Below are 27,888 nucleotides of genomic sequence, written 5' to 3' on the forward strand. Positions count from 1 at the left end.
CAAAGCTTTTCATTAGTGGACAGACAAACGAGAGAGGCAGCTCTAAATGAGCCGCAAACGTCCAGGACTTGCATCGCTACTGATTAAGAGTACAATAAAACACACACTATAACAAGAGCAGTTGTGTAGGATTTTTTTTTTGTTTTTGTCGCTGCCATTTGTACATTTGAGCGACCCGGATGGAAGCAGATGGGCTGAGCGGTCATTAGTGCAGCCAGAAGGGCTGGTGGAGAAATGGAGAGTGCTAGCTCTTACGGCAGAAATGCTAATTGACATCTTAAACACGCCCCCCCAACTCAGTTTTTGCAAAATAATAGCGATATTTCTACAATTCCATCTTGTCGGGGTCTGTATGTGTGCAATGTTTTTTTTTCTCTGAATGAATTTACACTAAAGGGACTAAATGCTACTCAGTGTAAAATAATCGTTTCAAGACCTACTTTAATCTTACTGTCCATATCTTCAAACTTTCAGCCAGGGATGGGCAAGTAACCAAGCCAAAATGAAATGAGTGCTAGTTTAATCATTGAGTTCCATATTTTCCGCACTATAAAGAGCATCTAAAAGCCTTTTTTTTTTTTTTTAAAAGCTGATGGTGCGCCTTATAATCAGGTGCGGCTTTTATATGAATCAATATTGAGATTGGGATTGGTAGATGGGGAATGAAGTGATCAAGTAAGCTTTACCTGTTTCTTTTGTGTGTTTACAGTTGAACAAGGTTGCTCATATTGACATTGAGTTATTATGCTGTTTAGAGTTATTATTTGCATTATTATTGTTATTACTTTGAGTATTACTATATTGTGATTGCACTGGAGGAAAAGTTCCCTGATATAAATGTTGCACTACATGTTATACCTTCCTGTTAAAAGATAAACTGTCACGGAAGTACTATTAAAATAAAACATAAGATAGTTGTTTATTCATTTTGGGGGTGAATGGAATTGTCAGAAAGCTGGTTTGTAATCTACTAATAAAGTTTGACTGTTTCTACTGTTGCGCCTTATAATGCAGTGCGCCTTATATATGGAAAAGTTTGAAAATATGTCATTAATTGAGGGTGCGCCTTATCGTGCGGAATATATTGTCATCGTTTGAAGCCTTTGCTTCACTTGAAATGATCAAAATCCTTAAATGTCAGCCTTAAGTAATCGATTACCTAAAGTAATTGAGTGCCTAATACTTGTGTGCTTTGAATAATCAATTAGTTTAGTGCTTCACCTCAAACAATTTTTTTTTTTAGTATGTATTAAGTTTTTACCATAATTACTTAAATCAATTAACTTCTTCAATGCCATGGATGTATTTTCACATTCTTTTAAGAGTCCAGACTTTGAATTCCAGATGCTTAAGTACACAATGGAAACTTAAGTACAGTATTTTCCGCACTATAAGGCGCACCTAAAAGCCTTAATTTTTTTTTTAAAAAAGGTGATGGTGTGCCTTATATTCAGGTGCGCCTTATATATGGATCAATATTGAGATTGGGATCGGTAGATGGGGAATGAAGTGATAAAGTTAGCTTTACCTGTTTCTTTTGTGTGTTTACAGTTGAACAAGGTTGCTCATAATGACATTGAGTTATAATGCTATTGAGAGTTTAGTGTTATTGAGTTATAATTATGACTGACTATTACTATATTGTGATTGAAAATGTTTTAAAATAAGTCATTAATTGAGGGTGCGCCTTATAATCCAGTGCGCCTTATATATGGAAAAGGTTCGAAAATATGTCATTAATTGAGGATGCGCCTTATAATCCGGTGCGCCTTATCGTGCGGAATATATGGTTATCGTTTGGAGCCTTTGCTTCACGTGAAATGATCAAAATCCTTAAATGTCAGCTTTCAGTAGTTTCAATCAGTTTCATGACAGCGACTGCGTATGGATGACACCCTAACCTGAGAGTAGAAATGAGCCATGGTGGTGGTTTCGATGTCCTTCTTTCCCAGGATCTCCATTTTGACCGGCGCTGATGAGAACTTGGTCGAGAAGTAGTCCAAGAAGTCGGGCAGGTAGGACGCTTCTCCGTGGACGATGCCCATGACGTAATGCGCAGCCTAGGACGCAGGAGTCAAATCAGGAATTCATGATAAAAAGCGAAAGCGACCGAGGGGTACCTGCGAGGAGTCCTCGCTGAAAGCCAGGGTGACAAACTCGTGGGCGAACTTCTGCCTCTGGGCCGGGGAGAGCGAGGCCAGCTGCGAGGCGTAGGCGTGGGCCACCAGCGCCCCGCCGTTGGGCTGAGTCTCCACGTGGATGTACGGGGCGAACTCCAGGCCCGAAAGGCCTGGATGCCCGTAGCGCGCCGGGAGCGGCTTGTTGGGGGAAGCTTGCGGGCTCTTGCGCAACACCGAGTTGACAAAAGACGAGTTGAGGACGGGAAACGGCGCTTTGAAAGGAGACTCGGCGCCGTCCTGGCCGGACTTGGCCGGGTGAGACGGCGGTGAGGGGAGGAGGAGAAGGCCGGCGCAAACCGTTTGGCACGAGCGGTGGTACATCTTGACGCGCTTGTGCTTCTCGCCCTCTTTGTGTTTCTTCTTCTTTTTCTTTTTGACTTTTTTGATTTGCAGCGTCGCGTCCATCTTGGTTTTGACGCCTCCTTCTGGAAAGGGAGAGACATTATTTATTTTATTTTATTTATTTATCTATTTATTTATTTATTTTACGTTAGAATGGACAGAAAAAAAAATGCTGGTATTAGGGTTGACCAAATAATCGTATTGCAGTTAACATTGCAATGGACTTTTTTCCATTTTGCAAAGGTTGTGAATTTAAAATAAGATTTTGTTATTTGTTGGCAGACTTTTTATATCAGAAATTTACATGCACGTTTGGAATTCATTTTTAGGGCTGCAAATGCTTAATCAACAACTCATCGATTATCAAATTAATCAATAGCTTTTTTGATAACAGAGTGTACAGCAGTGCCTTTCCTCGAGGAAAGAGAAAACTTTTCGTGCCCCCCCTACGCGACGCACTGATTATAAATAAGATTATCATCAATAAAATGGCATACACCAAGTTTACACTAATCCTGTATCCTTTTTAACATTAACAAAAGAAAAAAGAAATATAAATCAACTTTAACCTACCGTTAATTATTGTTACAGCGTTTTAAACAGGTTACAGCTTAGTCTAAAACTGAAAAAAATAACTAAGTAGCTCAAAGTGTAATAAAAAAAAAAACATACAGTAATTCATCAATCATTTCAAGAGCAACCTTCATTTAAAACTGTCCATCTTCTCTTATCAATCAAACCAACAACCATTTTAATAATGGAGCAATCGCTCAGAGCTATTGTTGAAGCTGAAAATTGTCCAAATTGTCTGATTTCACTTCGCGTTTCATCAAAACAAACATTTCCAAACGTTTGCTTTTACTTTAGAAAAAATAACTGTGACCGAAACACTGACACGAATTTCTCGCAGTTATAAGGACAAATACTCTATGCGTTTATTTATGCGGCCAGTCGACGGATACGAACGCAATCGTTCAGCCAAAGTGGACAGGTGGGAAAAAGACAAGAAGCGAGCCGGGAAAAACGCGCTGCTGCATCAGCACAATTCCAAGCGCCGGATAACATCTTGCACTGTCTCGTTTGTAACCCGGGCACGTTTTTGGACGGCGCATAACGCGGGAATGAGACAGGCTAAGCCCAGACTGTAATACAATGTGTATGTGTGTGCGCAAATGTGCCTGTGAGTGAACAATAAAGAGAGCAACAGAGCGAGTATTTGCACACAACCCACTAATCCAAACACCCCTCCCCCCCCTACAAGTTCTCCTCACACACTTTCATGATTCAAAGTATCAACAAGCCTCACAAGATCGAGAAAGATACTTTTTTTTTTAAACGTTGGCAGTGCGCCTTATAATCCAGTGCGCCTTATATATCAATCATATGTGCTGGCCGCATAAACTGCTGCCTTCGCTGATCATTGAGTTGACATTCCCTTGACCAAAGCACCATCTAGTGCACAGGTGTCGAACTCCAGTCCTCGAGGGCCGGTATCCTACATGTTTTCAAACCCTTTCCCTCAAAAACACCTGATTCAAATGATTGGGATCATTTTAAAGCTCTTGCAGAGCCTGCTAATGAGCTAATCATTTGAATCAGGTGTGTTGGGGAAAGAAAACTGGAAAACATGCAGGATGCCGGCCCTCGAGGACTGGAGTTCCACACCTATGATCTAGTGGATACATAACAGAATGCAAATGCAGCCATCACCACCACCACTGTAGCTTTGATTCCATGTGTCTTATGATCCGGTACGCCTTATGTACTTTTTTTTTTTGTATATAGGCCATTCGTTCAAGGTGCGCCTTCTAATCAGGTGCGCCTTATAATACGGTAATCGACAGATTAAGCGTTTCCTAAAACAATCATTCGTTTCAGCTCTACTTTTGTTTGATGAAATAAAACCACGGGGAGATGAGCAGGCGAAATAATACGAAATCGTAAAGGCAAAATGGGGTGTCGAAATTTCACTATAGTCCTAAAGTGTGGCTGCAAGATGACATCAAAGAGCGGCAGTGTGTTCTGACTTGAGGACAGGTTCCCACGCAATAACGCGCTAACAAATAGCCCAAGCGCTCGTAAAGTAGCCGCTTGCCGCTTATTGATTTCCTTTGGCCGTTTCCTGCGGCCGCCTAACTGCCTGACATGCCCGCATCAGCTGTAAACTTCAACTGATAAGATGTCTTTCCGTTCTGAACATTTGAGTACTTGGAAAAAGAAACACCTGCCAGATGCATCAAATCCTCCAGTGTGTGTGTGTGTGTGCGCGTGTGTGTGTGTGCAAGCCCCCCCCCCATTAAGTGTACTCCGTAAGGACAAAATGATCTAAGGTTCATTTTATGCGCAGCCATCGGCTATGAACATGTAAAAGACATTTAAACGTCCCTGTTTGTTTCTATTGGTTAACTATTTTGGGTGCTAAGTAATAAAAAAAAATGGTCTCTACCTTTAATGGGCTGCTTGACCTCTCCATTCTCCCGCTTGATGTCGTTCATCACTTTGTGCTTCTTCTTCTCTTCCCGATCCTTCGCCTTGCTGAGGAGATCTGCGGGGACAGAGGAGACCTTCAGTTTTTTGTCATCTTACTCGTTGTGTAATACTGTATATCCTTGCACACAAGATTAAAGACAGAAGTGCTGTGATGCATAGCACTTCATGTTTCCTATGATAGCGGCTTATTAACTCATTCATGGCCAGCCCAGTTAGATTTTTTTTTTTTTTAATTATACTTCTGAGGTCAAACGTTTCATTTGTGTCCATTTTGTGGACATTGTTTTTCGGTCTGTAACTTTTGAATCATTGGAACAACCCGATTAAGTCCTAGTGTGCTCAGTAGAGGACACCCTGGCCTTTCTGGTGATCAACCATAAATGACTTGCTGAGACAAAGTGGACGCAGCATTGGACATCGTCCAATCATGACGCTGGGTCCCAGGAGGAAATACAGTGGCCCATTGTAGTAAATAAGTTAACCTACAATACAAAAACTAAGACAGCTAAGGCTGCAAAATTAATCGAATTTTAATCGCGATCACGATATTGGCTGCCACGATTAATTAAGTTGAACCTCGGCGATATTAACATTTAAAAAGTCAAGCTCTTTTTTTGATTACAAATCAAATCAAGCAATTTGTCACCCTACCACCAGGGGGCAATGTTTCTCACGTTTGCGTGACGAAAGCCTTAGCTTTTCTCGCCCTAATATATTATTTACCTGTGTGAAATGGTATTGAGTTTCTCAACGGATTCCTAATATATACAGTGCTAGCTTTCAATTGAGACCTATTTAGAATATTCCCCGAAAATAGGAATACATTTGGTGCGAAATGACCGCTAATTGACTGCTAATTGATTAAAATATGCTTAAAAGTAAATAATGTGCTTGGTTCTAAGTAGGCTTCTAATTTCATTTGTTTGCACTCACCAAGTTAGCTGTGTTTCCCTGTGTGCCAAGTTTTTGCCATTAATTATCATACTTTATTCATTTTAGTGTATTATTATTATTTGTAGGTATCAAGCCTTGAAGGCTTGTTTATATACTGCTTGTTTCAAAAAAGGGGAATAAATAGACACGTTTGACCAAACATGATGAAAATTTTTGACTTATGATGCTGCCCATTTAAAATGGACTTTTGACGTCTATAGTCGCTGCAACATCTACTCATTTTATTCCAGCAGCATTTTCCTCGCATTTCTTTTGCCACTCCAAAGTATCCTTTGAAATCCACTTGTGTCTACCTTCTCTGGAAAAAAAGAATAGAAAAAAGCTCCCCCCCTCCTCAGACTCCTCATTGAGAGTGTGAACGTGGGGAGTGTGAAAGCGAGCACGGCGGGGTTGCAGGCGCCGCTCGCGCCATCAAAGTGGAAAATGCTTCCAGGAAGGCGGAGGGGAGGCTTAAAAAGGAAGCTTAAAGGGGCAATGGGAGAATATATATATATATTTTTTAATAACAACATGACGCTCCTTTCGATCTTAAAAAAATGCCGTTTTACATTATTTTTATATCTAGCGGTTGGGAAGGAAGATGTGGGAAGTTTGCTCTATAGGTAGGCTTGAAAACATCAATTTAGCTAGGCTGTAAAGCGCCTACAAAGGAAGGCTTATGGAGCTCAGTGGACAGATTAACGTGACGGACATTCCAGGACATACCTAACATTCGCCTCCACTCCTGCGGCCCCGAGGCGTCGTAAAGGTCGCAAACGAGCAGGCAGATGTTGTCACGTCGCTGACAGCTTCGATGTGTATTTTCTTTAAGGAGGAGCAGGTTTGGCGACAAAAAAAAAAACAACCTTGCCTTGCACGGTAATAGATATGGGGCGGGTCAACGGTGGGGCGTGTGGAGCAGGTTTTCGAAACTAAAGGGACGCCTGAGGTGGACTCAATTGCAATTTTGCTTCTCATTTGCAACAGTGGATCTTAAAAGGGAGTACGGGAATGCATTTCAGAGATGTTTTACACTGCAGGGGGTGTCAAACTCATTTTTATCCTGGGCCACATTGTAGTTATGGTTTCCGTCAAATACATTTTGAAGTTCAGCAAACGCTAAGCTAGTTTTGAAATCAGGGGTCAGTAAAAGACGTTCAAAAGAAAGATCGGGAACAAAAAATGGTTGTTGTTTTTTTTTAAAAGTTGAAGAAAACTTGCAAGTTTGGTATTTTAGCCAGAAATTTGGAGTTGAATCATCATATGATGTGGCGGACCGGATGTGGCCCCCGGGCCCTGAGTTTGACACCTGTGTTTTACAGGGTTTCCGTAGGGAACAGCGAATCTAACTTAAAGCCATTTTTTCCTCAATTTTAAATAAGAACAAATTAATTGGAAGAAGAAACAACTTATTGCTAAATTTTCTGGTTGATACCGTTATGTTGCGTTTTATACAGCTGTGGATTGCCATCATTGAGAGTACCGATTAGGGCCTGACCAATTATCACCCAACAAACATCAGCCAAAATTCAAGATTGGCGAAATGTTTGCTGATTATTGTAATTTCGTGTACAATAAGGCGTGCAAACAATTGACATATACCTTATAGACAACATCATAGACGTCTGTATTTTTTGTGCATCTAGTGTAAAATCTGAGGATTTTATACCCATTTCAAATTTTGTTGTATTTATATGAAAAAATAACAGGGATGTGTTTAGGGAACGACTTTGTATTTTTTGTTTTATGCAGCAGCTAATGGAGACTCATATGCCTAAGGAAGATGCCTGTTTTGGTTTTAGCTCGCTAGCTGCTTTGGTTGGTAAATATTCAAATTTTAAGTTTTTGCCAAAAAAATCTCAACACTCGCATGAATAAACACCAAACTAGTCTGGAATGATTTCTTTTGATTTTTTTTTACTGCTTAACCTACGCAAAACATTTTTGGAAGGGAAAAAAAATACATTTTACCTCTTTCAGTGCCAAACATTGGAAAAGGAAACCTCTAAAGGGCCAGAATTTTTAGCATTTTCCCTCACATTTCAATGACTTTGAATTGCATGTAGATAATAGCTGTTATAAGTGCTGAAACACTGCCATCTAATGGTCACAGTTATCACTACAGCGCTCAATTGACTTATAATAGGTAAGCATTAGTCAAGGGTGTCAGCTCCTCTCCATAAAAAAACATATTTGACCAGAATTTTATTATTTATTCTTCTTATTACAATTTTAAAAGATGAGATTCTCATCCATGGTACTGAATGAGTTAAAACAGAGTTTTGCGCCCTCCATGTTTGATTTAATAAACTTCAAAGTTACTTTGTAGCTGTATCTGTGTTTTATCAACTCCAGAAGATAGATTGTGTCACAATTTTACATTTTATATTTGAAGTCCACATAATTACTTCAACAACAAATTTTATCATACACATTTAAGGACACAAGGCTTTGCTATGGATTTATGAGGAATGAATGACGACGCATGTGTGACTTTTCTACAGTAAATGCTTCAGTGTAAATGCTTGCAGTGTTGTGGAAAGTTAAAGTGACAATGTGTAAGATTTAGACTGTTTTTCATTAGCTACGGACAATGGTAAATGCAGCACCTCCTGCTGCCCGTCATGAAAAACGGTCTATATCTTACACATTGTCCCTTTAATACATTTCCATTGCATTAGCTTTTATTGTTTAACCAAAAGCACCATCTACAGGAGTAAAAGATACAAGTGGTTCATGACGCTTCTTTTTCTACATCACTAGTAAAAATAGTGATCGTGTCCATATTGTTTAACCTGTGGATTAAAAAGGAATACAATAGAATGGGAACTACGCACAATGCGCTGGGTATGAATAACTGATCTAGCATTGGTTTGGTCCCTTTTTGGATAATCTTTTTTTAAATTTATTTATTTTGAATTTAAAAAAAAAGACAAGCTGGAGCACAATAACCCCCCCCCCCCCCCCCCTCCCCGTCAAACTTTGAGTAACCCAAGAGTAGTGAACAACACTAAACATGAACATATTTGAAGTGCATATTTATATCACTCGTATAATTTGTGAGATTCAAAGCTATTCGTTGAATGAAGCTTCATGACACTTCACGATGAGATTATGAAAGCATTATTGCGTCCAAAGTAAGGCATGAATGGAGCGGAGGGGGGCGTGGTGCTCCACCAAAACAACACTTGCTCCATAATGGCGGGCGCCTGTCATCGTGTTTTGACATCCACCGCCGACGATCAACCAACAATTCGACGCTAAACACGTTTTAGGTGTTCAACAAAGTGATTCGAGAGACACCTGCTTTGTTTTTGTTTTGTTTTTCGGGTACAATGGTGAAGCATGTTAGCTACGTGACCACCGCGGATGAGCGAGAGCTGGCAGCCATTCGCCCAGTGGAAGCGTCGACTAAGCCGGGGGGGAGGGAGGGTGGACGGGTGGCTGGATTGGGGAGGGAGGGGGTGCTCGGTGGCGTAAACACCCCCTTGTGTTCCGACCCGGATAGTTCGTAAGCGTCCGAAAACGGGACTGTCCAGACGAATTAGAAGGCAGGCTAGTGCACACACTCGTCAAGGGGGAGGGAGGGGACGGCACATGTTGTTTGGAGAAAGTGTCCAAATGTCCCACTTTGGAAAATGCTTTTGAACTCAACTTCATAAAGTGAATGTTGTAGTAAAAGACAGCGTGGCCTACCTTTTTGCGGCAACGGGACATCTCCGTTTTGTCTTTTCGCCGGAGAAATGTGCTCCAATGCGCCCGTGTCGTTGCTATTAGCGGGCGTCACGAATAGTTTCTTTTTCACGTCTCTTTTCTCCCGCTGTTTGTCCTTGCTCGGCTTCTTGCTTTTAGCCGAGGAAGAAGGCGCCTTGTGGAGCAAGAAATCGCTCTGCTTCAATATTTTGTGGCCGGCGGCGGCGGCTGCTGCTTGGTTTCCGCCGATTGCGTGGACCAAAGCCGCCGGGTTGAGGTTCCACAAACCCGCCGCGAGACTCGGCTGCTTCGTCGGCGTCTTCCCGCTACAATCGCCTCCTGGCAGCCCTCCGTCCCGGACGACTTTCTTTGGTTTGACGCTCCTCTCCTCCACTCGGAGCTTCTTGGGCGGCGGCGCGCTCAAGTCTCGGGAAGACTGCGGGCGGTTTTCGGGGGGCGCCGCGGCTCCGCTGTTGAGGCGGACGGAGCTCGGGGAGGCAGCCATCTTGAGGCTTCTCTCGCTCTACTAGCTCGCTCGACTGGAGCGAGACGTGCGGGCAGGCGGTGGGCGGGGCTTGATTCGTTTTGATTGACAGGCCCAGAGGAGCCGCTTTACAGTTCGGATAAAAACGATGCACGCGTAACAGTCGGCAGGATCTGAAATCGAGTTATTTTTCCAATAAAATGCATTAATGTATTACAAACCGTTATTTGCCTTCTTGTTTCCTTGGTTGTATTGCTTCCTGTGCGGGAGATGTTTCATCCAATCAGATTTCGGCCTGAATGCGTTGCTGGGTTGATCTAATTTGCCCTGGACATTCAGAATCAGTAGTACGGTGTAGCCATCATAAACTCTGCAGCATTAGGTGAATATTTGCTCCCATGAGAAGGCTTTTCTATTAAAAGAGGAAATAGTTTTGTTTTTAAATGTCACGTTACGTTCACGATGTATTGTGAAACGCACAGTCGACAGCAGAGGGCAGTGTTGTGCCAAAATGTATGACAGCTTGCTACTTTTGGAAGCGTCTACAGCTTGCTATTTTTTGTATAATTTACTCCAAATTGGAAAAAAAAACATCGATTTTATGAATCATTTTTAATAAAAAAAAAAAACAGAAAAAGTGAAATCTCTATTTCGCGAATTTGGGTTACTGTGGGTATTTTAGGGAAAGTAACCCCGTGATAAATGAGGGTACGCTGTATTTTGACTTACTGGCTTCAAGACTGGCTATGATATCAGGAGGAGGCAGCCAAACTGGGAAGTGAGACGAATAACGGCGCAACAAGGAAATGAGCATCATGGCAGTATAAATGGAGCTACGGACCGCAGTTCCGATGAGGTCAAAGTTGACAGTGCATTAATGCATTATATACAAAATGAGCAGAGCCATTTCTTAGAAAACAACTTTGCTTTCCAACAGGCACTTTTAAGAGGCTTGTTAACCTTTGTATAAAAAACTTAAGTACACTAACATGATACAAGCTGCAGCATTTGCATCTGCTACGTCGTGTCAACAAACGGCATTGTCAAGCGTAGCAAGACAGCAACACACAGTGATTAATTAGAGCACATTAATAGCGTGTGTGTGCAGGTGGTGGAGACATGCAGACGCACACACATATTTCCAGCAAGTGGTGACATTATCAGTTTACATGAGCTGAACAAATGGAAGTCATCCAAATACACTCAAAAGTGCTTTACTGGAGTTATGCCATTTAACTTTGCTATTTCTGTTTCGGAGCCCATGATTCATTCAATGCCATTGACGTGTTAACTCGTTTTTTTGGGGGGTGAGTTGACTCGTTAACTTGTAAGCTTCCTGCCGAAAACAGTGATTGATTTCATGTGAATATTTCAACAGAAATAAGCACAGACAACTTTTTTTTTTATATAATGTTCATTTTACTGATTGATTTCTGCAACTTACATTTTCTCTGTGTTTGTGGTTTTGAGGGAGACAACATGGTGAGTTGCAGGGGGGTGTAAACAAAGAAAAAAAGAGCTTCAGCAGCAAATATTAACGTGCTACAGATGATAGGTGGGCGGCGATGGGGGCAAGGCGGTCCCGTCAAGGCACAGGTGGGCTCGTTCTGAGATCGAGGACAGTGTGCATACCGTTTGTCGACTAAGAAAGGATAAATAAAATTAGGCAGCTATGAACAGATACACAAAAAGACAGCGGGATGGTGGGAATTGTGCGGGTGATCGAACAAAGTGATAAACAACCGTGCATACAAAAATAACATTTAAAAAAAAAAAGTAATTGACATTATTACATTCTTATTCAAAGCCCGTTTGCGGCTACCATATGAAAAGGGCCACCAAGACTTTTTTGAAAATCGTTTTTTGTATGTATATAATTAAAAAATACAACCCTGAAATATTACCCAAATCGAAATAAAAACAAATGGGCAGCAAAAAAAAAATAATTTACACTTTTGTGTAGGGTCGCACAGACTTTCTTACATCTTCTGTTTCAAGGAAAATCTGAAATAAAATAAGGTCCAGAGACCGATACACTTTTTGATCTTTACAAAAAAACAAAAACCATAAAACGATGTATATACTTATATCGAAACAGAAGCTGAGCGAAAACAAGGTGAGTCCTCATGGGTCCGATTTGAGATCCGTTGGACGTTCCGACGTCAAGTCTGGCATGAGTATGGCATGTGTGACACACCAGGCAGTGTTTTTTTTTTTTTTTTGACAAGAGCTCGCTCCCATAAACCCGCGTGCTCGTTCACCTGATGGCCTCCCCCAGGGCGGAGAAGGAAGAACCGAAAAAAAAGGGACAGCGATGAAAAATGAAGCAAGAGCCCAAAACGAACGAGGAGGGACAAAAAGCTGAGGACGACTGTGGTGGACTTGTCTTCTCTGAGAGACAGACTAAGACCGGCTGCTGGTCCCAGCACCCAGAACCTGAGTCTTCAAGCGGAGTCGTTTGGTCCTTCTTGACAGCTTGAAATAACCATTGCGGCGATTAGGCTTAAGAGATTGCTTTGAACCATCGCATGATCTGATTGGTTGCCGCTTCACAAAGTAATCCCTCTATTCTTAATAACTGCATTATCGTTCCAATTGAGACATAAATATAAATTGGATATAAGCAAAGCTTAATAATGAAGTGACTGCAACATCGTTTATCGGCAAAAAGTCCAGCACCGCAATTTCCGCACTATAAGGGACACCTAAAAGCTTCGTTTCTCAAAAAGCTGAGCCTTATTTACCTCTGCATTTCATCTATAAATGCATTTTTTTTTTTTTTTTTTACAAATAACATTTTTATGACACCGGATTTTACATTTTAATGTGCTTTACAGTATATGCTAATTTGGAAGCAATTCGTATAGGGACAAGAAGCAAAAAAATGGGAGTTTTTAAAAAGAAAGCACGATTTTTTCAAATTCAGAACGTTTTTGTTTTTTTTTATAAATCAACAGCAATAGTTTTTAAGATATTTGCTTGCAATTACATTCCACAAATTATCTTAATTTCTGATTGCCTATTAATAAAATTTGAATGACATCTGATTTATTTGTTGACATTCCCTTACTGGATGCATAACGCAAACCAAGCCATTACTGTAGCTTCTATTCTGTGCGCCTTATAATGCAGTGCGCCCTATATGTGAAAACTGTTTTAAAATAGGCCATTCATTGAAGGTGTGCCTTATAGTGCAGAAAATATGGTGATTTGAAAACGGTTAATGTCAGCTCCCTGAAGCAGCACAAAGCATTTTTGTCGGAAAAAAAAAACAATCACCATTTTGTTTTAGTTCTGGCTAAAAAATGGTGTCAATGATGAATGCGTACGCCTGTATAAAACCTCAACTTAAGGCTTAAAACATTATGAAAAGGAGTCCCTGTAACAACTTTTCCAATGACTTGATTCATGTTCCAATTAATTCGCTCTTAATTTGAAAACATCGACTGTTCTCGCCGCAGCATTAAGTTAAATTTGCTGAGACCTGACAATCACGCGTAGCCTTCGAAAAGACCAAATTTTCCTGAAAATCATCAATAATTTAAGAGCAAATTAATTGTAACATGAAACTATTTGCTGCTATATTGTGACTCCTTTGTAATATCTCGTATGTCTTTATTTTGTTAAGTCTTAAACAGGTGCTCATTGTTATTCGAGATGCAATGCAAGACAATCCAGAAATAAAACCGATGAGGAATAAAATAAATCCAGAGATAACGCTACAAACGCGATTCCAAAGTTTAATAAGCACAGCATTCGTTTTAAAACGTGTTTTTTTTCCTTTCCAAAAATGCCTTGCGCCGGTTCGTGGGTACCCAATAGATAAAAAAAAAAAAAAACTCACAGTGCACCATTGAAAAAAAGCCGACTTAGACATTTGGAACTGTACCACATGATGGATTTTTTTTTTTTTTTTGTCAAATCCTCCGAGCCAGGTAACAACACCTTAGGACCAAACCGCATCACTTTGGGACTGTGGTGAAAAACAAGAGTAGGACCACCAAGTACTGCAGCTAACATGTTCCCACGCAAACCATGAAAGAAGGTCCTCTCCCATCTTTCTGCTTCTTTGCTCATCCTCCGTCATGTAGCACCAGCACGCAGAAAGTGAGGGCAAAGTGAAGGGGAGAGATTGCATCACGGGAAACGAAGATTATCCCAGTTCGCTTTGAAGATTGTTGCTCACCTTCAATCATAGAAGGACTTCCATTTGGTCAAAAAGGGTCCTCGGCTCAGGCCCTTCTTTGCTCTCACGTTGGAGAAATGAAAACTTCAAACTAACCGGGGAATTGAGCAGAGGGGTCCCGCGTCAGCATCTCGGAACATCCGCCGTCAGCAAGCTGAAGAGGATAACGCCGCGGGAAGTGAAGAGGATGATGAGGATGAAGGAGAGGGGCTGCTGGCAGGGTGGCATCGCAGAAGCTGACTTTCCGACCACCCGGGTGAGATCTTGGTCCGTCTCCCGAGGGAGGACGTTGCTGTGGACAGGGCGCTCTGGCGTGTCCACTTCAGGGGGCGCTGTTGAGGGCCTCGAGGTGGGACGCGGAGGTTATCGAACGCTGGACACAGAGCGGGCACAAACTTCAAACAAATTGAGGAGGAACAAGTCTCTAAAATTGGGCTGAATCGTTTTGAAAACCTGTAGGAATGTAAATTCCAATTTAAAGTAACTTTTTAGCCTATATTCATATACAATATATATATATATATATTAGTTTTAATAATACATTGTTTTAACTCTTTTTGAGGACAGCCATCGATTCACATATTTTCAGTTCTATTTCATAGTTATTCCATAAATTGACACCTCCAACAGATACACACTTTTGTTTACTGGTGGCTAGCAAAAAAAAAAAAAAAAAAAAAAAAAAAACACACAGATAAGGCGCGCTGGACTATAAGCCGCAGGGCTCAAAACAGGAGTAAAAAGTCGTGGCTTATAATTAGAAAAATACAGTATATATATATATATATATATATATAAATATACACATATACATATTTTTATATTATATATATATATATATATATATATATATAAATAATATAAAAATATGTATATGTGTATATATATATATATATATATATATATATACACATATACATATTTTTATATTATATATATATATATATATATATATATATATATATATATAATATAATATAAAAATATGTATATGTGTATATATATATATATATATATATATATATATATATATATATATATATACACATATACATACTTTTATATTATATTATATTATATTATATATATATATAATATAATATAAAAATATGTATATGTGTATATACAGTGGTACCTCGGTACTCGACCATAATCCGTTCTAAGGTGGTGGTCGAGCACCGATTTGTTCGAACACCGAAACCAATTTTCCCATAAGAAATAATGGAAAGTATGTGTGCACAAGTAAATGTGCACAAGCAGTACATGATAAAGATAAAGATAAAGATAAAGATAAATAAAGCATTATAAACCATTTTGTATAATTTACTTACGTTTTGGAGAGTGGTTGATGGCATACAGGAATGGATGTGGAGAGGACGGGAGGGAGTTACTCCTTCCATGATGACGCTAGCTAACTGCGACGCGAGGTACACCGCGTTCATATTTTGCTATCATTTCCTTCTTCGGTTCAATAGTGGTCCTCATTGTTTTCCTCTTTGCCTTCCCCTTATCACTGTCTTTCTTTGGACCCATTATTAAGGGCTAGAGCAACACGGAAAAGTTTAAATCCGGGAAGAAATACTCCAACAAACGTCTTACTCCGCTGGCGGTCTGAGTTGAACTGGCGCTTACCCGCTGGCCGAGAAGGGCCGAGGAGCGCGTTCGGCTTGGCTCGGCTCGGCTAGTCGAGAACCGAAAGCACCGATTTGGTCGAGCACCGAGGCGGTCGAGTACCGAGGTACCACTGTATATATATATATATATATATATATATATATATATATATATATATATATATATATATATATATATATATATATATATATATATATATATATATATATACACACACACATACATATATACATACATACATATACACACACACGCATATATATATATATATATATAATTTAAAAATATATTTCAAAAGTGCATGACACCTACCCACTGAGGTCTGCCTTGCTATTGGCGGCGGAAGTGCCAGAAGACTGATTATCAGCTGGAGCGGTCTTCTTAACACACTCAGCCAAATCTGCACCAAAGTAAAGAACCACACTAAACCTTTGTGTGCTAATGATAGGAAATCACAAAACATTTGCTCGGAATCCTAGTGCAGCATTTTCCAATAAACGTGTTGTTCAGTTCACGACTGACCTTTGTGTGAACCGCTCCACTCAGCCGAGGCGGGCGTCTTTACGTCCAGAGGGTCTGACGGGGGGGAAAATAGGCATTTTAAAACCCTTAATAGGCCCTCAAAAAAATATTTCATTCATTTGCGATGACCAAACGACTGCCATTCAATGTCCTTTAAAAACAAATAAAAAGAACTATCTGTGCAATAGTCCTTTGTGCACAGAGCAAGAGCGCCCTCTGTTGTACGACTGACTGTATTGCAAACCCATTTTTTTTTTTGCTTAACAGTTCCCGCCATCATCCAAGAAGCCTCTGGGTGAGCGCCCCCCACAAATTGAGGCAAACGCACCTGTGGCCAGTATGAAGGACTCGGGGGTCCTCTCTGGGAGGGGGGGAGGGGAGTCGTCACTGTCCCAGCTGTCTGGGTTAAAAGGGTCAGAGGTCAAATAAGAAGCAACTTAAAAAAAAAGTGAATCTGGAAGGACTGATTGGCGTTTTGAGGTGCAATCAGTATTGGGGGGGGGGCGGGGGGGGCAAGCAGCTACCAGCCTGTGCTTGGCAAAGCGGAGATTAGCAGAGCGCCACCCGTCCAAAAAGCAGAACCGCAGCAACCAGTTATGGCAAGCAGAAAACAACACCCTGGGGATCGCTTCGGGACTGCTCGGAGAGCACGATGTAGGTCACCTGACTTCAAAAAGTCTCCCAACTATTTTTTCGCAATTGACGATAGATGGACATCATGCACTTTGAGGGTTTTCGGCATTATTTAAAAGAGGGTCCCGACCCATTTAAGCACTCGTCCAAATACATTTTGCAGATTATTCACTTTTTCCCTTATATCAAATAAAGCGTTTACTTGAAAAAGTTGTGTACTTGAAAATGTTCACCTTGACAGCATTTATTTAAATTTACTCGTAAATTAGGGCTGCACAATGAATCGAATTTAAATTGACTGCCACGATTAATTAACATTTAAATAGTCAAGCACGTTTTTTGATTGTTAAATCAAGCACTTTGTCATCTTACCACAAGGGGGCAATGTTTCCCACGTTTGTATGAATGACAAAAGCCTAATTTTTCTTACCTTTATGAAATGGTGTCTAGTTTCTCACCTGATTTCTAATATATACCCTGCTAGCTGTCAATTGAGACCTATTTTGAAAAACCCGATTGGCAAAATATCGGAATAAATAAATGTCAATAAATTTTGACTGCTAATTGATTAAAATTTGCTTAAAAATAAATAATGTCTTGGTTCTAAGTAGGCTTATTTTTTTCCATTGGTTTGCACTGAGCAAGTAAGTTTTGCCATTAATTATTATTTTATTTATTTTAGTTTATAATTTGTAAGGATCAAGCCTTGAAGCCTTGTTTATATATTTTAAAAAAAGGGCACGAAATAGACAAACATTATGAACAATCATGATTAATAATCGTGATTTCAATATTGACCAAAATAATTGTTATTTTGGCCGTAATCGTGCAGCTCTACTGTAAAAATTCCCCGATGGTTCAACGCCCTTAAACTAAAATAAGAATAATTTTACTTCAGTTTCATTTTGTATTTCATGCTTCAAAAATCAAAATTTTTTATCGAGCGTCGGGTGAAAAATGAACATCGCCTTTTGGTTTTTCAGCCTTTTTTTTATGTCAAATATCGCCGCAAAAAATGAATATATCTATTAAAAAAAAAAAACAAACAAAAAACTACGTGTCATAAGCAATCCCGAGTGTGTCCAAGCCTGACACACTCTGGTAGTCTCATCATTTCATGGCATCACGCCACCGCCAACCCACAAAAATGCAACATGCAATATTGATCCGTCATCCAACATGCCTTCAATGACCAGCATTTATAACCGTGGCACACCAACAATGTTAATCAACTCATTGACTGCCACAGACGGCTACAGACGTCAAAAATCCAATTTTCCAGGACTGTCAGCGAAGCAGCGCTTTCTTTTGCGTATGTGTGCGTGTCCAGTTTGGTTCTCATTGACTCAGCGAGTGTGTGAGGATGATGAGGGCACTTTGTGAGATTTACCCACGTCAAAGCCACTTTGGGTAACAAGAATTAATCAAGCATTAATTCCTAAATTCACAACAAGAACTTCGGTTTCAGCAAAAAAAAAAACTTGCATAATCATCAATCAGAGTCAATCATGAATAATCACATTATTGTCTTATTATTTTTGGGCCAGTAAAATCGATTTTAAAATAAATATTTCAAAACAACTATTTTGATTATCAAGTATTTGTTCAAGCAGTTTAACTGTCATGGAAGCAGATTAATTATTTTTTGTGTGGTGTTAGTAAATGAAGCCTCATGAGAAATTGGGATGTATTTTGTGCTCCCCTAGGTGGCACTGTTGTCTTAAAATGGAAATGTAATTCATTTCAAAATCTTGACTGTTTTAATTATTTTTATGTTTTGATTTGTTCGTATTTTCGAACAAATCGTAATCATTCATGGTTCGTTTGCCTTGATTATGGCAGAAAATTAACCTATAAAGCAGATACATACGTGTACTAAATTTCATGGTTTATCATTATAGATTAAAAAAGGCAATATGGGGGGACTGAAACTACATTTTACAAAACTGTTCAGCCCTATTTCATTTTGTTTATCTTGACTTTTTAATCTTTTTTTTTTTTTTTGAAAGAAAATACCACTTTTCATGATCACAACTGAATGGAATGCTCCGGCAATCTGCCGCTGGATGGATTTGTTGACGGCACGCCGCGTGTTGCTAAGTGCAGTGCGAAAAGGCCCAAACGCCCAAGTTTGCCAAAAAGCAGACACAAAGTTGGAGCCTAAAGGTGATTGTCGTACTTGCTGCGGCTGCGACGGGCGTGGAGGAGCTCTGCCCCGCGATGGACATGGGCGATACCTTCCGCACCAGCTGGTGGTCCCCGAAGTGAAGGGACGCGACGGTCGCCGTGGAAACGCTGGTGCGATACGCGTCCCCGCCCGCCGACATCTCCCCGTCGCCCTCTTGGTCCGAGTTGTCCGAGTGCAGCGGGTTGGTGAAGCTCAACGCGGTCCGAACCGGGGTGGAGGACGAGGACGAGGACGAGGAGGACAGGTGGGAGGAAGACGAGGAGGACGGGGCCGCGCGGTCCGACGAGGACGAAGACGAGGAGGTCTTGGGGAAAGGCTTGTCGGGGCTGGCGCAGGGTTGCGTCCAAGCGGCGTGGCCGGCCTTGGGCTCCGCCCCGTCGGCCCCGTCGCTCTTCACAGGGAGGTGGTTGGGCCTGGCCAGGACGGCGCCGCCGTCCCCGCACGCGACCGCTCCGCCCTCCGTGCCAGAGTCCTCGGACAGCGAGGAGCTGGACGTCAGCAGGGACTGTCCGGAGCGGGCCTTGAAGGCGTGGCATCTCTGGAGCGCGTTCCCGCCGCCGGCCGAGCCGCCGGCCGCCGCCGCCGCCACGGAGGACGACGTGTCGAAGCTTCGGGGTCCTTCCTGCAAAGGCACCTTTTTGATCTCGATGCTGAGCTTCCTCTCGATGCGAGGCGCGCCGCCGCCGTCTGCGGGCAAGGAAGACGTCAAGCTTTGGCCCGATTCCGACTTTGCCGCCGCCGCCGATTGTTTGTTGTTGTAGTTCTCGTTCAGATCCAGATTGGACATCTGCGGACTTTGGTCTTTGGGATCTGATGGACTACTCTGTATTTTGGGACTTGTTTCTGACAGACTTGTCTCCTTTTCTGTGACTTCATTCTAGAAAGAAAAAAGCAAAGGCGCTTAAATGACCAGAAACAACCTCGGGCAACTAAAAAAATGACTAATATTCGATTAGACTGATTGATTGTTCAATTCATGTTGATATTTGTTCTGCAAAATATAACGTATGTAAGAAAAAAAATCCGGGATGTACAGAGATAAACAAGCTTTTTATTTAGCTCTTCACACCCCTACTTAAGAAAAATTCACCTTACAAAATGACTTCCGGAATGAATTAATTTCTTAAGTAGAGCCTCTAAATAGTCTAATCCATAGGTGTCAAACCCAAGGCCCGGGGGCCAGATCCGGCCCGCCACATCAATTTATGTGGCCCGCGAGATCCTGGGCAAACTTCAAATTTCTGGTTAAAATATTAAATTTGCAAGTTGTCCTCAACATTTAAAAATTTGGGGGTAAAAATAACAAGCATTTTTTGTTCCCAGTATCTCTTTTGAGCAGTGACAAACACATCTAAAATTGATTTTAAATTGGAAAATTGATTTTATAACAATTATACCGGCCCTCTGACAAAAATTATAATTACAATGCGGCCCCCGATAAATATGAGTTCGACACCCCTGCTCTAAATAGTCTAATCTATTTCGAGCCCCCTAAAATGCTCCTGAATCCTTTGATGGATGATATTAAATTATATTTTTTTTTAAAAAAAGCATCAAAAAGGTCTTTGAATTACATTCGTGCATAGTAATCATGGAATTCAAAGTACATCATGTAAAGAATCAAACATTCTAAAACCTTTAAATTCAGCATATTAATAGTAGCAGTTGACAATGTGAATGCTGCTTATTTGTTTGCCTTGACATGGCGCTGGTGTGACCTTTTTAGGTCGTTTTATTTGTACAATTTTTACATATCAAGCAATCAAAATAATTACAGATGAGTTCTTGATTAATAAGACAAATCATTGCAACTCTAATTCCAACAACAACATTCAGCATAATGGTAAGTTGTGTCAAAATATTGTAGGCTTCCAAAAATGTAAGAGCTCATTCATTCACCTGAGTGATGTTCTGCTGCGCAGTGGCCAGGACGTGTATGACAGGCTTAGGGTGGTAACGGTCATTGTCCTGGCGGACGTTGGTAACGGTGGGGAAAGCCGACGGGGGCGACGGGGTCAGTATGGGGGGCACGGGATGAGGCTCGGGAGGCTGCAGTATCTCCTCTTTCACGTCGCCTTCCACCTGGGTACTAAAAACAACCGACAATTGTCCCTCGCTAAAAAAATATCTTCATCTTCACTCCTAAAGGCATCATTAATTGTGTCAAGGTCATTTTTTTCCTATGTAAAGTGAAATGATGTAAAAAGGGGAAAAAAAAAAACATTAAAAATCCACAGAAAAGTTGATCACATCTCTGTGTCGGCAGTTTTTCTATTTTCCAGCATACGTTTCTCTTGCAGCGATCCAAATTGCCCCGGTGAGCCCCGTCAAAATGCGATTTTCTATTCCTGAGCACGCCGACGAATGAAGCGGCAGCCGTTTTGACTGCAGCGAGTAGATTGGCCGCTTGGAGGAAATTGAGGTTGCCATCAAGTCGGCCACACGAACAGAAGGTTAAAAAGCAAGTTCCGTGCCATAAACATCAACTTTCTTTGCCCCGATGGAAATGTCGCTTATTTTCTTCAAATGTATTTGTGATTGCATGATTTCTTGAAGCAACGAGATTAGGAAAGTCCTAGCGGACGCGGGGACTTCTCGGAATGATTCTCAAATGCCTTTTGACTTGATTAAGGGGGAATAATGACTCTCCTCGGCAAGGAGATCAGATCGCACGCAGTCTTAATTTAGTGTCCTGCTCCAGCACTGCAGTCATGACTTGGTCACTGACGGGGCATTTTTCTTCCTTCCGATAAACAATCTTTTCCAAAAACGTCTTCATTGGGAATTTTCTGTCCAAACAACTCGAATATTAACCGAGCAAATAAAAGACAAATTACACTCTAACGCGGATGATTCCCGCCACCGGGGCGGCTTGTTTCCATGGGGATATGAATTATTAAAAAGCGAGAGTTTATTCAAGACCTTTGTCCTTCTAAGATAAGATGAAAGTTTTATGATCCGCTAAGGGGCTGAAAGGAAGGAACACAAATACGACACGGGAAAACAAAAGTGCGAATATCTAAAAGTCAGCGGCACGTAAAAGGATTGGGTCGATGTGCTATGTATGCAAATGAGGGCTTCAAATCAATTCAAAAAAGCCTTTAGCGCTTTCTTGGGGTGCTTGGAGAGACTCGCCGGCGAAACATGCGGCGGATTGGACTTTTTGGGGTGTGTCTGACTGAAGCGTGCGCCGACTCGCGATGACTGACCTTGACGTTAAGCTTTAAACAGACGCCGGGTGTGTGACTGGGCAGATTGAGGTCTACGCTGGTAAAAATAGCCTCTTGGATACTCTTAGGAGGCTTAAAAAACGCACCCGAGAAAGAGTAGGAAGCTGAGGGATGAATTTGTGGGAAACGGCTATATATTCCCATATATGTTGGCAGTGTTCTACTTGTCTTTTTTTGGCTGCACGCTCGTGTGTTTTGCTTGGCGCGGCGATCCCGAAGCGCTTTGAAAAATGTTTGCGTTCCCGTCAACCATCTTGGTCAGACAGAAACGATGAGCATGTTTATTTTTGCGCGCAGAGAGCCACATAATTTCAATGTGCAGTTGTCTTTTTATATTAACGACTTCATTTTCCCTTATGGCGGTCATAAAAGACTGTCTATACTGTACGGTATTTATGTGCGTTAATCATGGGCGGGGCTGCGATTTCCACGCGTGGATGATAAAAGTGAACGAGAATCTGGAGATGATCTGACTTGGAGTAAGTGGAGCACAACTCCTGCTGGGCCCATCCAGCAAAATTAAAATGGAGAGGGGAGGGGAAAGCCAAGACGAGCAACTCCTGCTCAGCAGGCGATCGCTCGCTTTTGAGGGACGCGCCGGGCTACGCTGATGGGATGCATAAGTCCGGGCTTTTTAACTCCTTCAGTGCAAACCATTTTCTCATTCTCCCCTCCCCTGAAAACAATATAGACTAGTGATGCATTGAATTGAAAATGATCGGCTGAGACCCAAAAACAAAACTGCAAAATAAAGACTTGAAAAAATAAACAAGATAGGAGGGAGTGCACACAGTCGCTTCCAGCTCCAGTTAATTTGCTCTCAATTTGAAAGGTTAAGAGTATTTTTTCCCGTCACAAAAATGGGGTGTTTTGATTCGTATCAATAAGAGCTTTATTGTGGGACTTGGGTCACATCTTTGCAAGTGAAAACAGGGTATAGGACAGAAAAGGGTGTCTTACCTGCGGATACGGGGTGGCTTTGGAGGAGGTGTGTCCCATCGTTCATCATCTGATTGCTGGCCCGCTTTGTCTGGACTGCTTTCCTCCTGTGTGCAAATCCATCACACATTATTTAGAATAGGACCTGACATGGAACCTGATTGTTAGTAGGAAAAAATAAATCAATACATTATTAATCGTTATGAACGTCACATGACCAACAGGTGATTCATACTTGGTCATATGAGGCCTGAGCATTCAAGCTATTAGTTGTAATGAAAAATAATTGATCAAATTTACTACAGATAAAGGACTAACTTTTAACTGGTAAAAATGGCAAAATTAACAGACTGTCCCTTGATTTTTATTTTATGCTGATCCAGAACGATTAAGAAAATCTACATTTTATTTTTTTGGCCACATCACCCGGCCCTACTTGAAAGGTAAAAGAAGCCTAAATACAGACGACCGTTCCGTTAAAGTTGCAGTTACGCATAAGGCCTGAAGATGTCGTTGTTTTGCCAAAAATCTTGCAACTTCTGTGCCTTTAAGGGTACAAGGTGAAAAAATGATACCAGTGACACTTATATACAAATGATGAAAATGTTTAGGCAAAAAGTTAAAATCATTAGCAAATATTGGCAGATTATTTTTGGCCAAAATGAAACGCTGAACAAGGTGGCTCACGTCAGACAATGACGCATTGTCGGGCCAAGTGAGCAAGTCGAAAATCTGTCGAAATACCTGTGTGAAAAGCAAGAAACAAATAGCGTAGGATGTGCAAACTAATACACACTACACCTCTGTGGGTGTTTGGGACCCTAAACAATGGCTGCGTAGACATGACTCAGCCGCTTATGGCATGAGTCAGTGAGGCCCATGATAATGTTTGGACAAGCAGTTATGGCCAAGAAAATAAGGCGGTCAGCGCTGCAGCAAGTCCAATTAATTAATTAATTAATTAATTAATAACAAATCCATTCCATGTTTGAAAATTCCTCTTGAATGTGGTTTCTGTGCTGGTGTGTCTGCTGTAAAACACTCCAGATGAAAATCTATTCTGGGGCCTAAGTGCATTATGGAGCAGGAAGCCGGCGGATGTCACAGCGATCATCAGCGTTGCCTGAGCAGGAAGTCTCTCCACAAGTGCGTGTTTGGGTTTGGCTCGGCTTCTTGCTTGCTTTCTCATACCGTTACTGTCTCTATCACAGATTAGACTAGCGCTTCTTAAATGGGGGGATCCAAGTACGCCAGGGGGTATGTAAAGGTATTTTAGAGGGTAAGTGAGGCTGTGTTTTTATTTTATTTTTTTTCAAATTAAGAGCAGATTAAGTGAAGCATGAAGAAACGTATTGCTATATTATAGTGATTCCTTCCCGTGTTCTTGTAAAGCCTTTTAAAACTGTTTTTTTTAACATGACACTTTCACAAAAACACTTGATCTAACGTGGGACTTCTCAACTATTTTTCAGTTTGTGGGGCCCCCCCTTCAAAAAAGTTTGGACACCCCCTATTTAAACCGTGGTTCTTAAATGGGGGAACGTGAGATATTACCCTGCAGGTATGAGGCTATCAAATTTCAAGCTTTCTTAATGCCGTGACAGGAACAGAGCAATTTCTCCTTATAAATTAAGAGCAAATTAACTGGAACATGAAGAAACGTATTGCTATATTATAGTGATTCCTTCCCGTGTTCTTGTAATGCCTTTTAAAACTGTTTTTTTTTAACATGACACTTTCACAAAAACACTTGATCTAACGTGGGACTTCTCAACTATTTTTCTGTTTGTGGCCCCCCCATCAAAAAAATTTGGACACCCCCTATTTAAACCGTGGTTCTCAAATGGGGGAACGTGAGATATTACCCTGCAGGTATGAGGCTATCAAATTTCAAGCTTTCTTATTGCCGTGACAGGAACAGAGCAATTTCTCCTTATAAATTAAGAGCAAATTAATTGGAACATGAAGAAACGTATTGCTATATTAAAGTGATTCCTTCCCGTGTTCTTGTAAGGCCTTTTAAAACTTTTTTTAACATGACACTTTCACAAAAACTCTTGCTCTAACGTGGGACTTCTCAACTATTTTTCTGTTTGTGGGCCCCCCCGTCAAAAAAGTTTGGACACCCCCTATTTAAACCGTGGTTCTCAAATGGGGGAACGTGAGATATTACCCTGCAGGTATGAGGCTATCAAATTTCAAGCTATCTTAATGCCGTGACAGGAACAGAGCAATTTCTCCTTATAAATTAAGAGCAAATTAATTGGAACATGAAGAAACGTATTGCTATATTATAGTGATTCCTTCCCGTGTTCTTGTAAAGCCTTTTAAAACTTTTTTTTAACATGACACTTTCACAAAAACACTTGATCTAACGTGGGACTTCTCAACTATTTTTCTGTTTGTGGCCCCCCCATCAAAAAAATTTGGACACCCCCTATTTAAACCGTGGTTCTCAAATGGGGGAACGTGAGATATTAACAAGGAGAAACCCTGCAGGTATGAGGCTATCAAATTTCAAGCTTTCTTAATGCCGTGACAGGAACAGAGCAATTTCTCCTTATAAATTAAGAGCAAATTAATTGGAACATGAAGAAACGTATCGCTATATTATCGTGATTCCTTCCCGTGTTCTTGTAAAGCCTTTTAAAATGTTTTTTTTAACATGACACTTTCACAAAAACACTTGATCTAACGTGGGACTTCTCAACTATTTTTCTGTTTGTGGCCCCCCCGTCAAAAAAGTTTGGACACCCCTTATTTAAACTGTGGTTCTCAAATGGGGGAACGTGAGATATTACCCTGCAGGTATGAGGCTATCAAATTTCAAGCTTTCTTAATGCCGTGACAGGAACAGAGCAATTTCTCCTTATAAATTAAGAGCAAATTAATTGGAACATGAAGAAACGTATTGCTATATTATAGTGATTCCTTCCCGTGTTCTTGTAAAGCCTTTTAAAAGTTTTTTTTTTTTAACATGACACTTTCACAAAAACACTTGATCTAACGTGGGACTTCTCAACTATTTTTCTGTTTGTGGCCCCCCCGTCAAAAAAGTTTGGACACCCCCTATTTAAACCGTGGTTCTCAAATGGGGGAATGTGAGATATTAACAAGGAGAAACCCTGCAGGTATGAGGCTATCAAATTTCAAGCTTTCTTAATGCCGTGACAGGAACAGAGCAATTTCTCCTTATAAATTAAGAGCAAATTAATTGGAACATGAAGAAACGTATTGCTATATTATCGTGATTCCTTCCCGTGTTCTTGTAAAGCCTTTTAAAATGTTTTTTTTTAACATGACACTTTCACAAAAACACTTGATCTAACGTGGGACTTCTCAACTATTTTTCTGTTTGTGGCCCCCCCGTCAAAAAAGTTTGGACACCCCTTATTTAAACCGTGGTTCTCAAACAAGGAGAAACCCTGCAGGTATGAGGCTATCAAATTTCAAGCTTTCTTAATGCCGTGACAGGAACAGAGCAATTTCTCCTTATAATTTAAGAGCAAATTAATTGGAACATGAAGAAAGTTTTTACTAAATTGTGTTATGACATATTTAATTGTCCTTAGGTGTGATTGGGTGCGTGAATGCAAAAGCACTGGATTAGACAACGCAAATAATATGGCCTTGCATGAGATGTTGAGGGACTTAACAAGTTTGAGATGAAGTTTGCCAACATGTTACGTCTGCAAACTTTTCTCCTTGGTTGCACTCGCGGGACACGGGAAGGAAGAGGACTAACCGGGGGACGGCGGGCTTGTTAGCGGTTGCGCGAGGACGGCGAGGAGTAAATAACGACACCAGAGCAAAGAGTCCTTTTAAACGAGAGTCCTCCGAGGCACCACTTTCACGCTCTTTTAGGTCACAGCTCTCGGAGAGTTTTCTGGAGGCCAATTCTGACACCCTGCCTCCCGTGTGACTAATTATTTGTGTTTTCTCCCCGCTTCCATTGTGTTACTCAGCAACGTTCAAAGACTGTTGCCGATGTGTGTGTCCTACCATGACATCATGTATCTGCACGTTTGTGGGGCTCTCGAGTAGCTGCAGTTGTTTCTGGAAGAGCTGCGCGATTGCTCTGTGGACTAACTCGTACTGCTCCTGGTGGAAGGAGAAAAAAAAAAGAAATGATGAGAAAGACAGCAGGGTGAAGAAGAGACGAAGCCCGGGAGGAGGAAAAACTGTCATAAAAAAAAAAAGGGCAAATGGAAGGTGTTAACGAGATGATGGGAAAAGGAGGGAAAAAAAAAAGCGGCGGCAAATCAATAGGCCAACGCAAACATTTTGGCATTCATTTGTAAGGCAATGAAACATGCAGCCTGAAAAGCACGCTAACCTCATTACTTCCCTCACTGAGACAGGAAGTGCACGCGGGGCATTTTTTTTTTTTCTTTTTTCTTTAAATTTCATTACAGGCTTCCTGGAAACGGCGT

General features: G+C 41.0%; 2 protein-coding genes across 5 annotated transcripts in view; both read right to left on the reverse strand.

Moving 5' to 3' along the window:
• The window catches only part of LOC148405681 (uncharacterized), a 21,462-nt gene extending 11,314 nt beyond the window's left edge, over window positions 1–10,148 (reverse strand). The window contains exons 1-4 of the mRNA XM_088406048.1: window positions 9,642–10,148; window positions 4,969–5,067; window positions 2,121–2,605; window positions 1,902–2,060 (exon numbers count right to left, since the gene is read on the reverse strand). Coding sequence (XP_088262174.1) covers window positions 1,902–2,060; window positions 2,121–2,605; window positions 4,969–5,067; window positions 9,642–10,143 — 1,245 coding nt within the window. The 5' untranslated portion in view covers window positions 10,144–10,148. The remainder of the gene's footprint in view (window positions 1–1,901; window positions 2,061–2,120; window positions 2,606–4,968; window positions 5,068–9,641) is intronic.
• Window positions 10,149–14,510: 4,362 nt separating this feature from the next.
• Window positions 14,511–27,888, reverse strand: part of ptpn12 (protein tyrosine phosphatase non-receptor type 12) — a 48,049-nt gene continuing 34,671 nt past the window's right edge. For 3 of the 4 annotated variants that reach the window (XM_088406052.1, XM_088406053.1, XM_088406050.1), the window contains 8 exons: window positions 27,458–27,556; window positions 23,477–23,562; window positions 21,186–21,375; window positions 19,278–20,163; window positions 16,794–16,865; window positions 16,466–16,519; window positions 16,256–16,343; window positions 14,511–14,681 (listed from right to left, as the gene is read on the reverse strand). In XM_088406052.1, the coding sequence (XP_088262178.1) occupies window positions 14,672–14,681; window positions 16,256–16,343; window positions 16,466–16,519; window positions 16,794–16,865; window positions 19,278–20,163; window positions 21,186–21,375; window positions 23,477–23,562; window positions 27,458–27,556 (1,485 nt within the window). In that variant the 3' untranslated portion in view covers window positions 14,511–14,671. The remainder of the gene's footprint in view (window positions 14,682–16,255; window positions 16,344–16,465; window positions 16,520–16,793; window positions 16,866–19,277; window positions 20,164–21,185; window positions 21,376–23,476; window positions 23,563–27,457; window positions 27,557–27,888) is intronic. The other variant, XM_088406049.1, reaches the window with a different exon arrangement.

The sequence above is a fragment of the Hippichthys cyanospilos genome, chromosome 22, assembly GCF_059441005.1.
Source record: "Hippichthys cyanospilos isolate Australia breed blue-spotted pipefish chromosome 22, RoL_Hcya_1.0, whole genome shotgun sequence".
Lineage (NCBI taxonomy): Eukaryota > Metazoa > Chordata > Actinopteri > Syngnathiformes > Syngnathidae > Hippichthys > Hippichthys cyanospilos.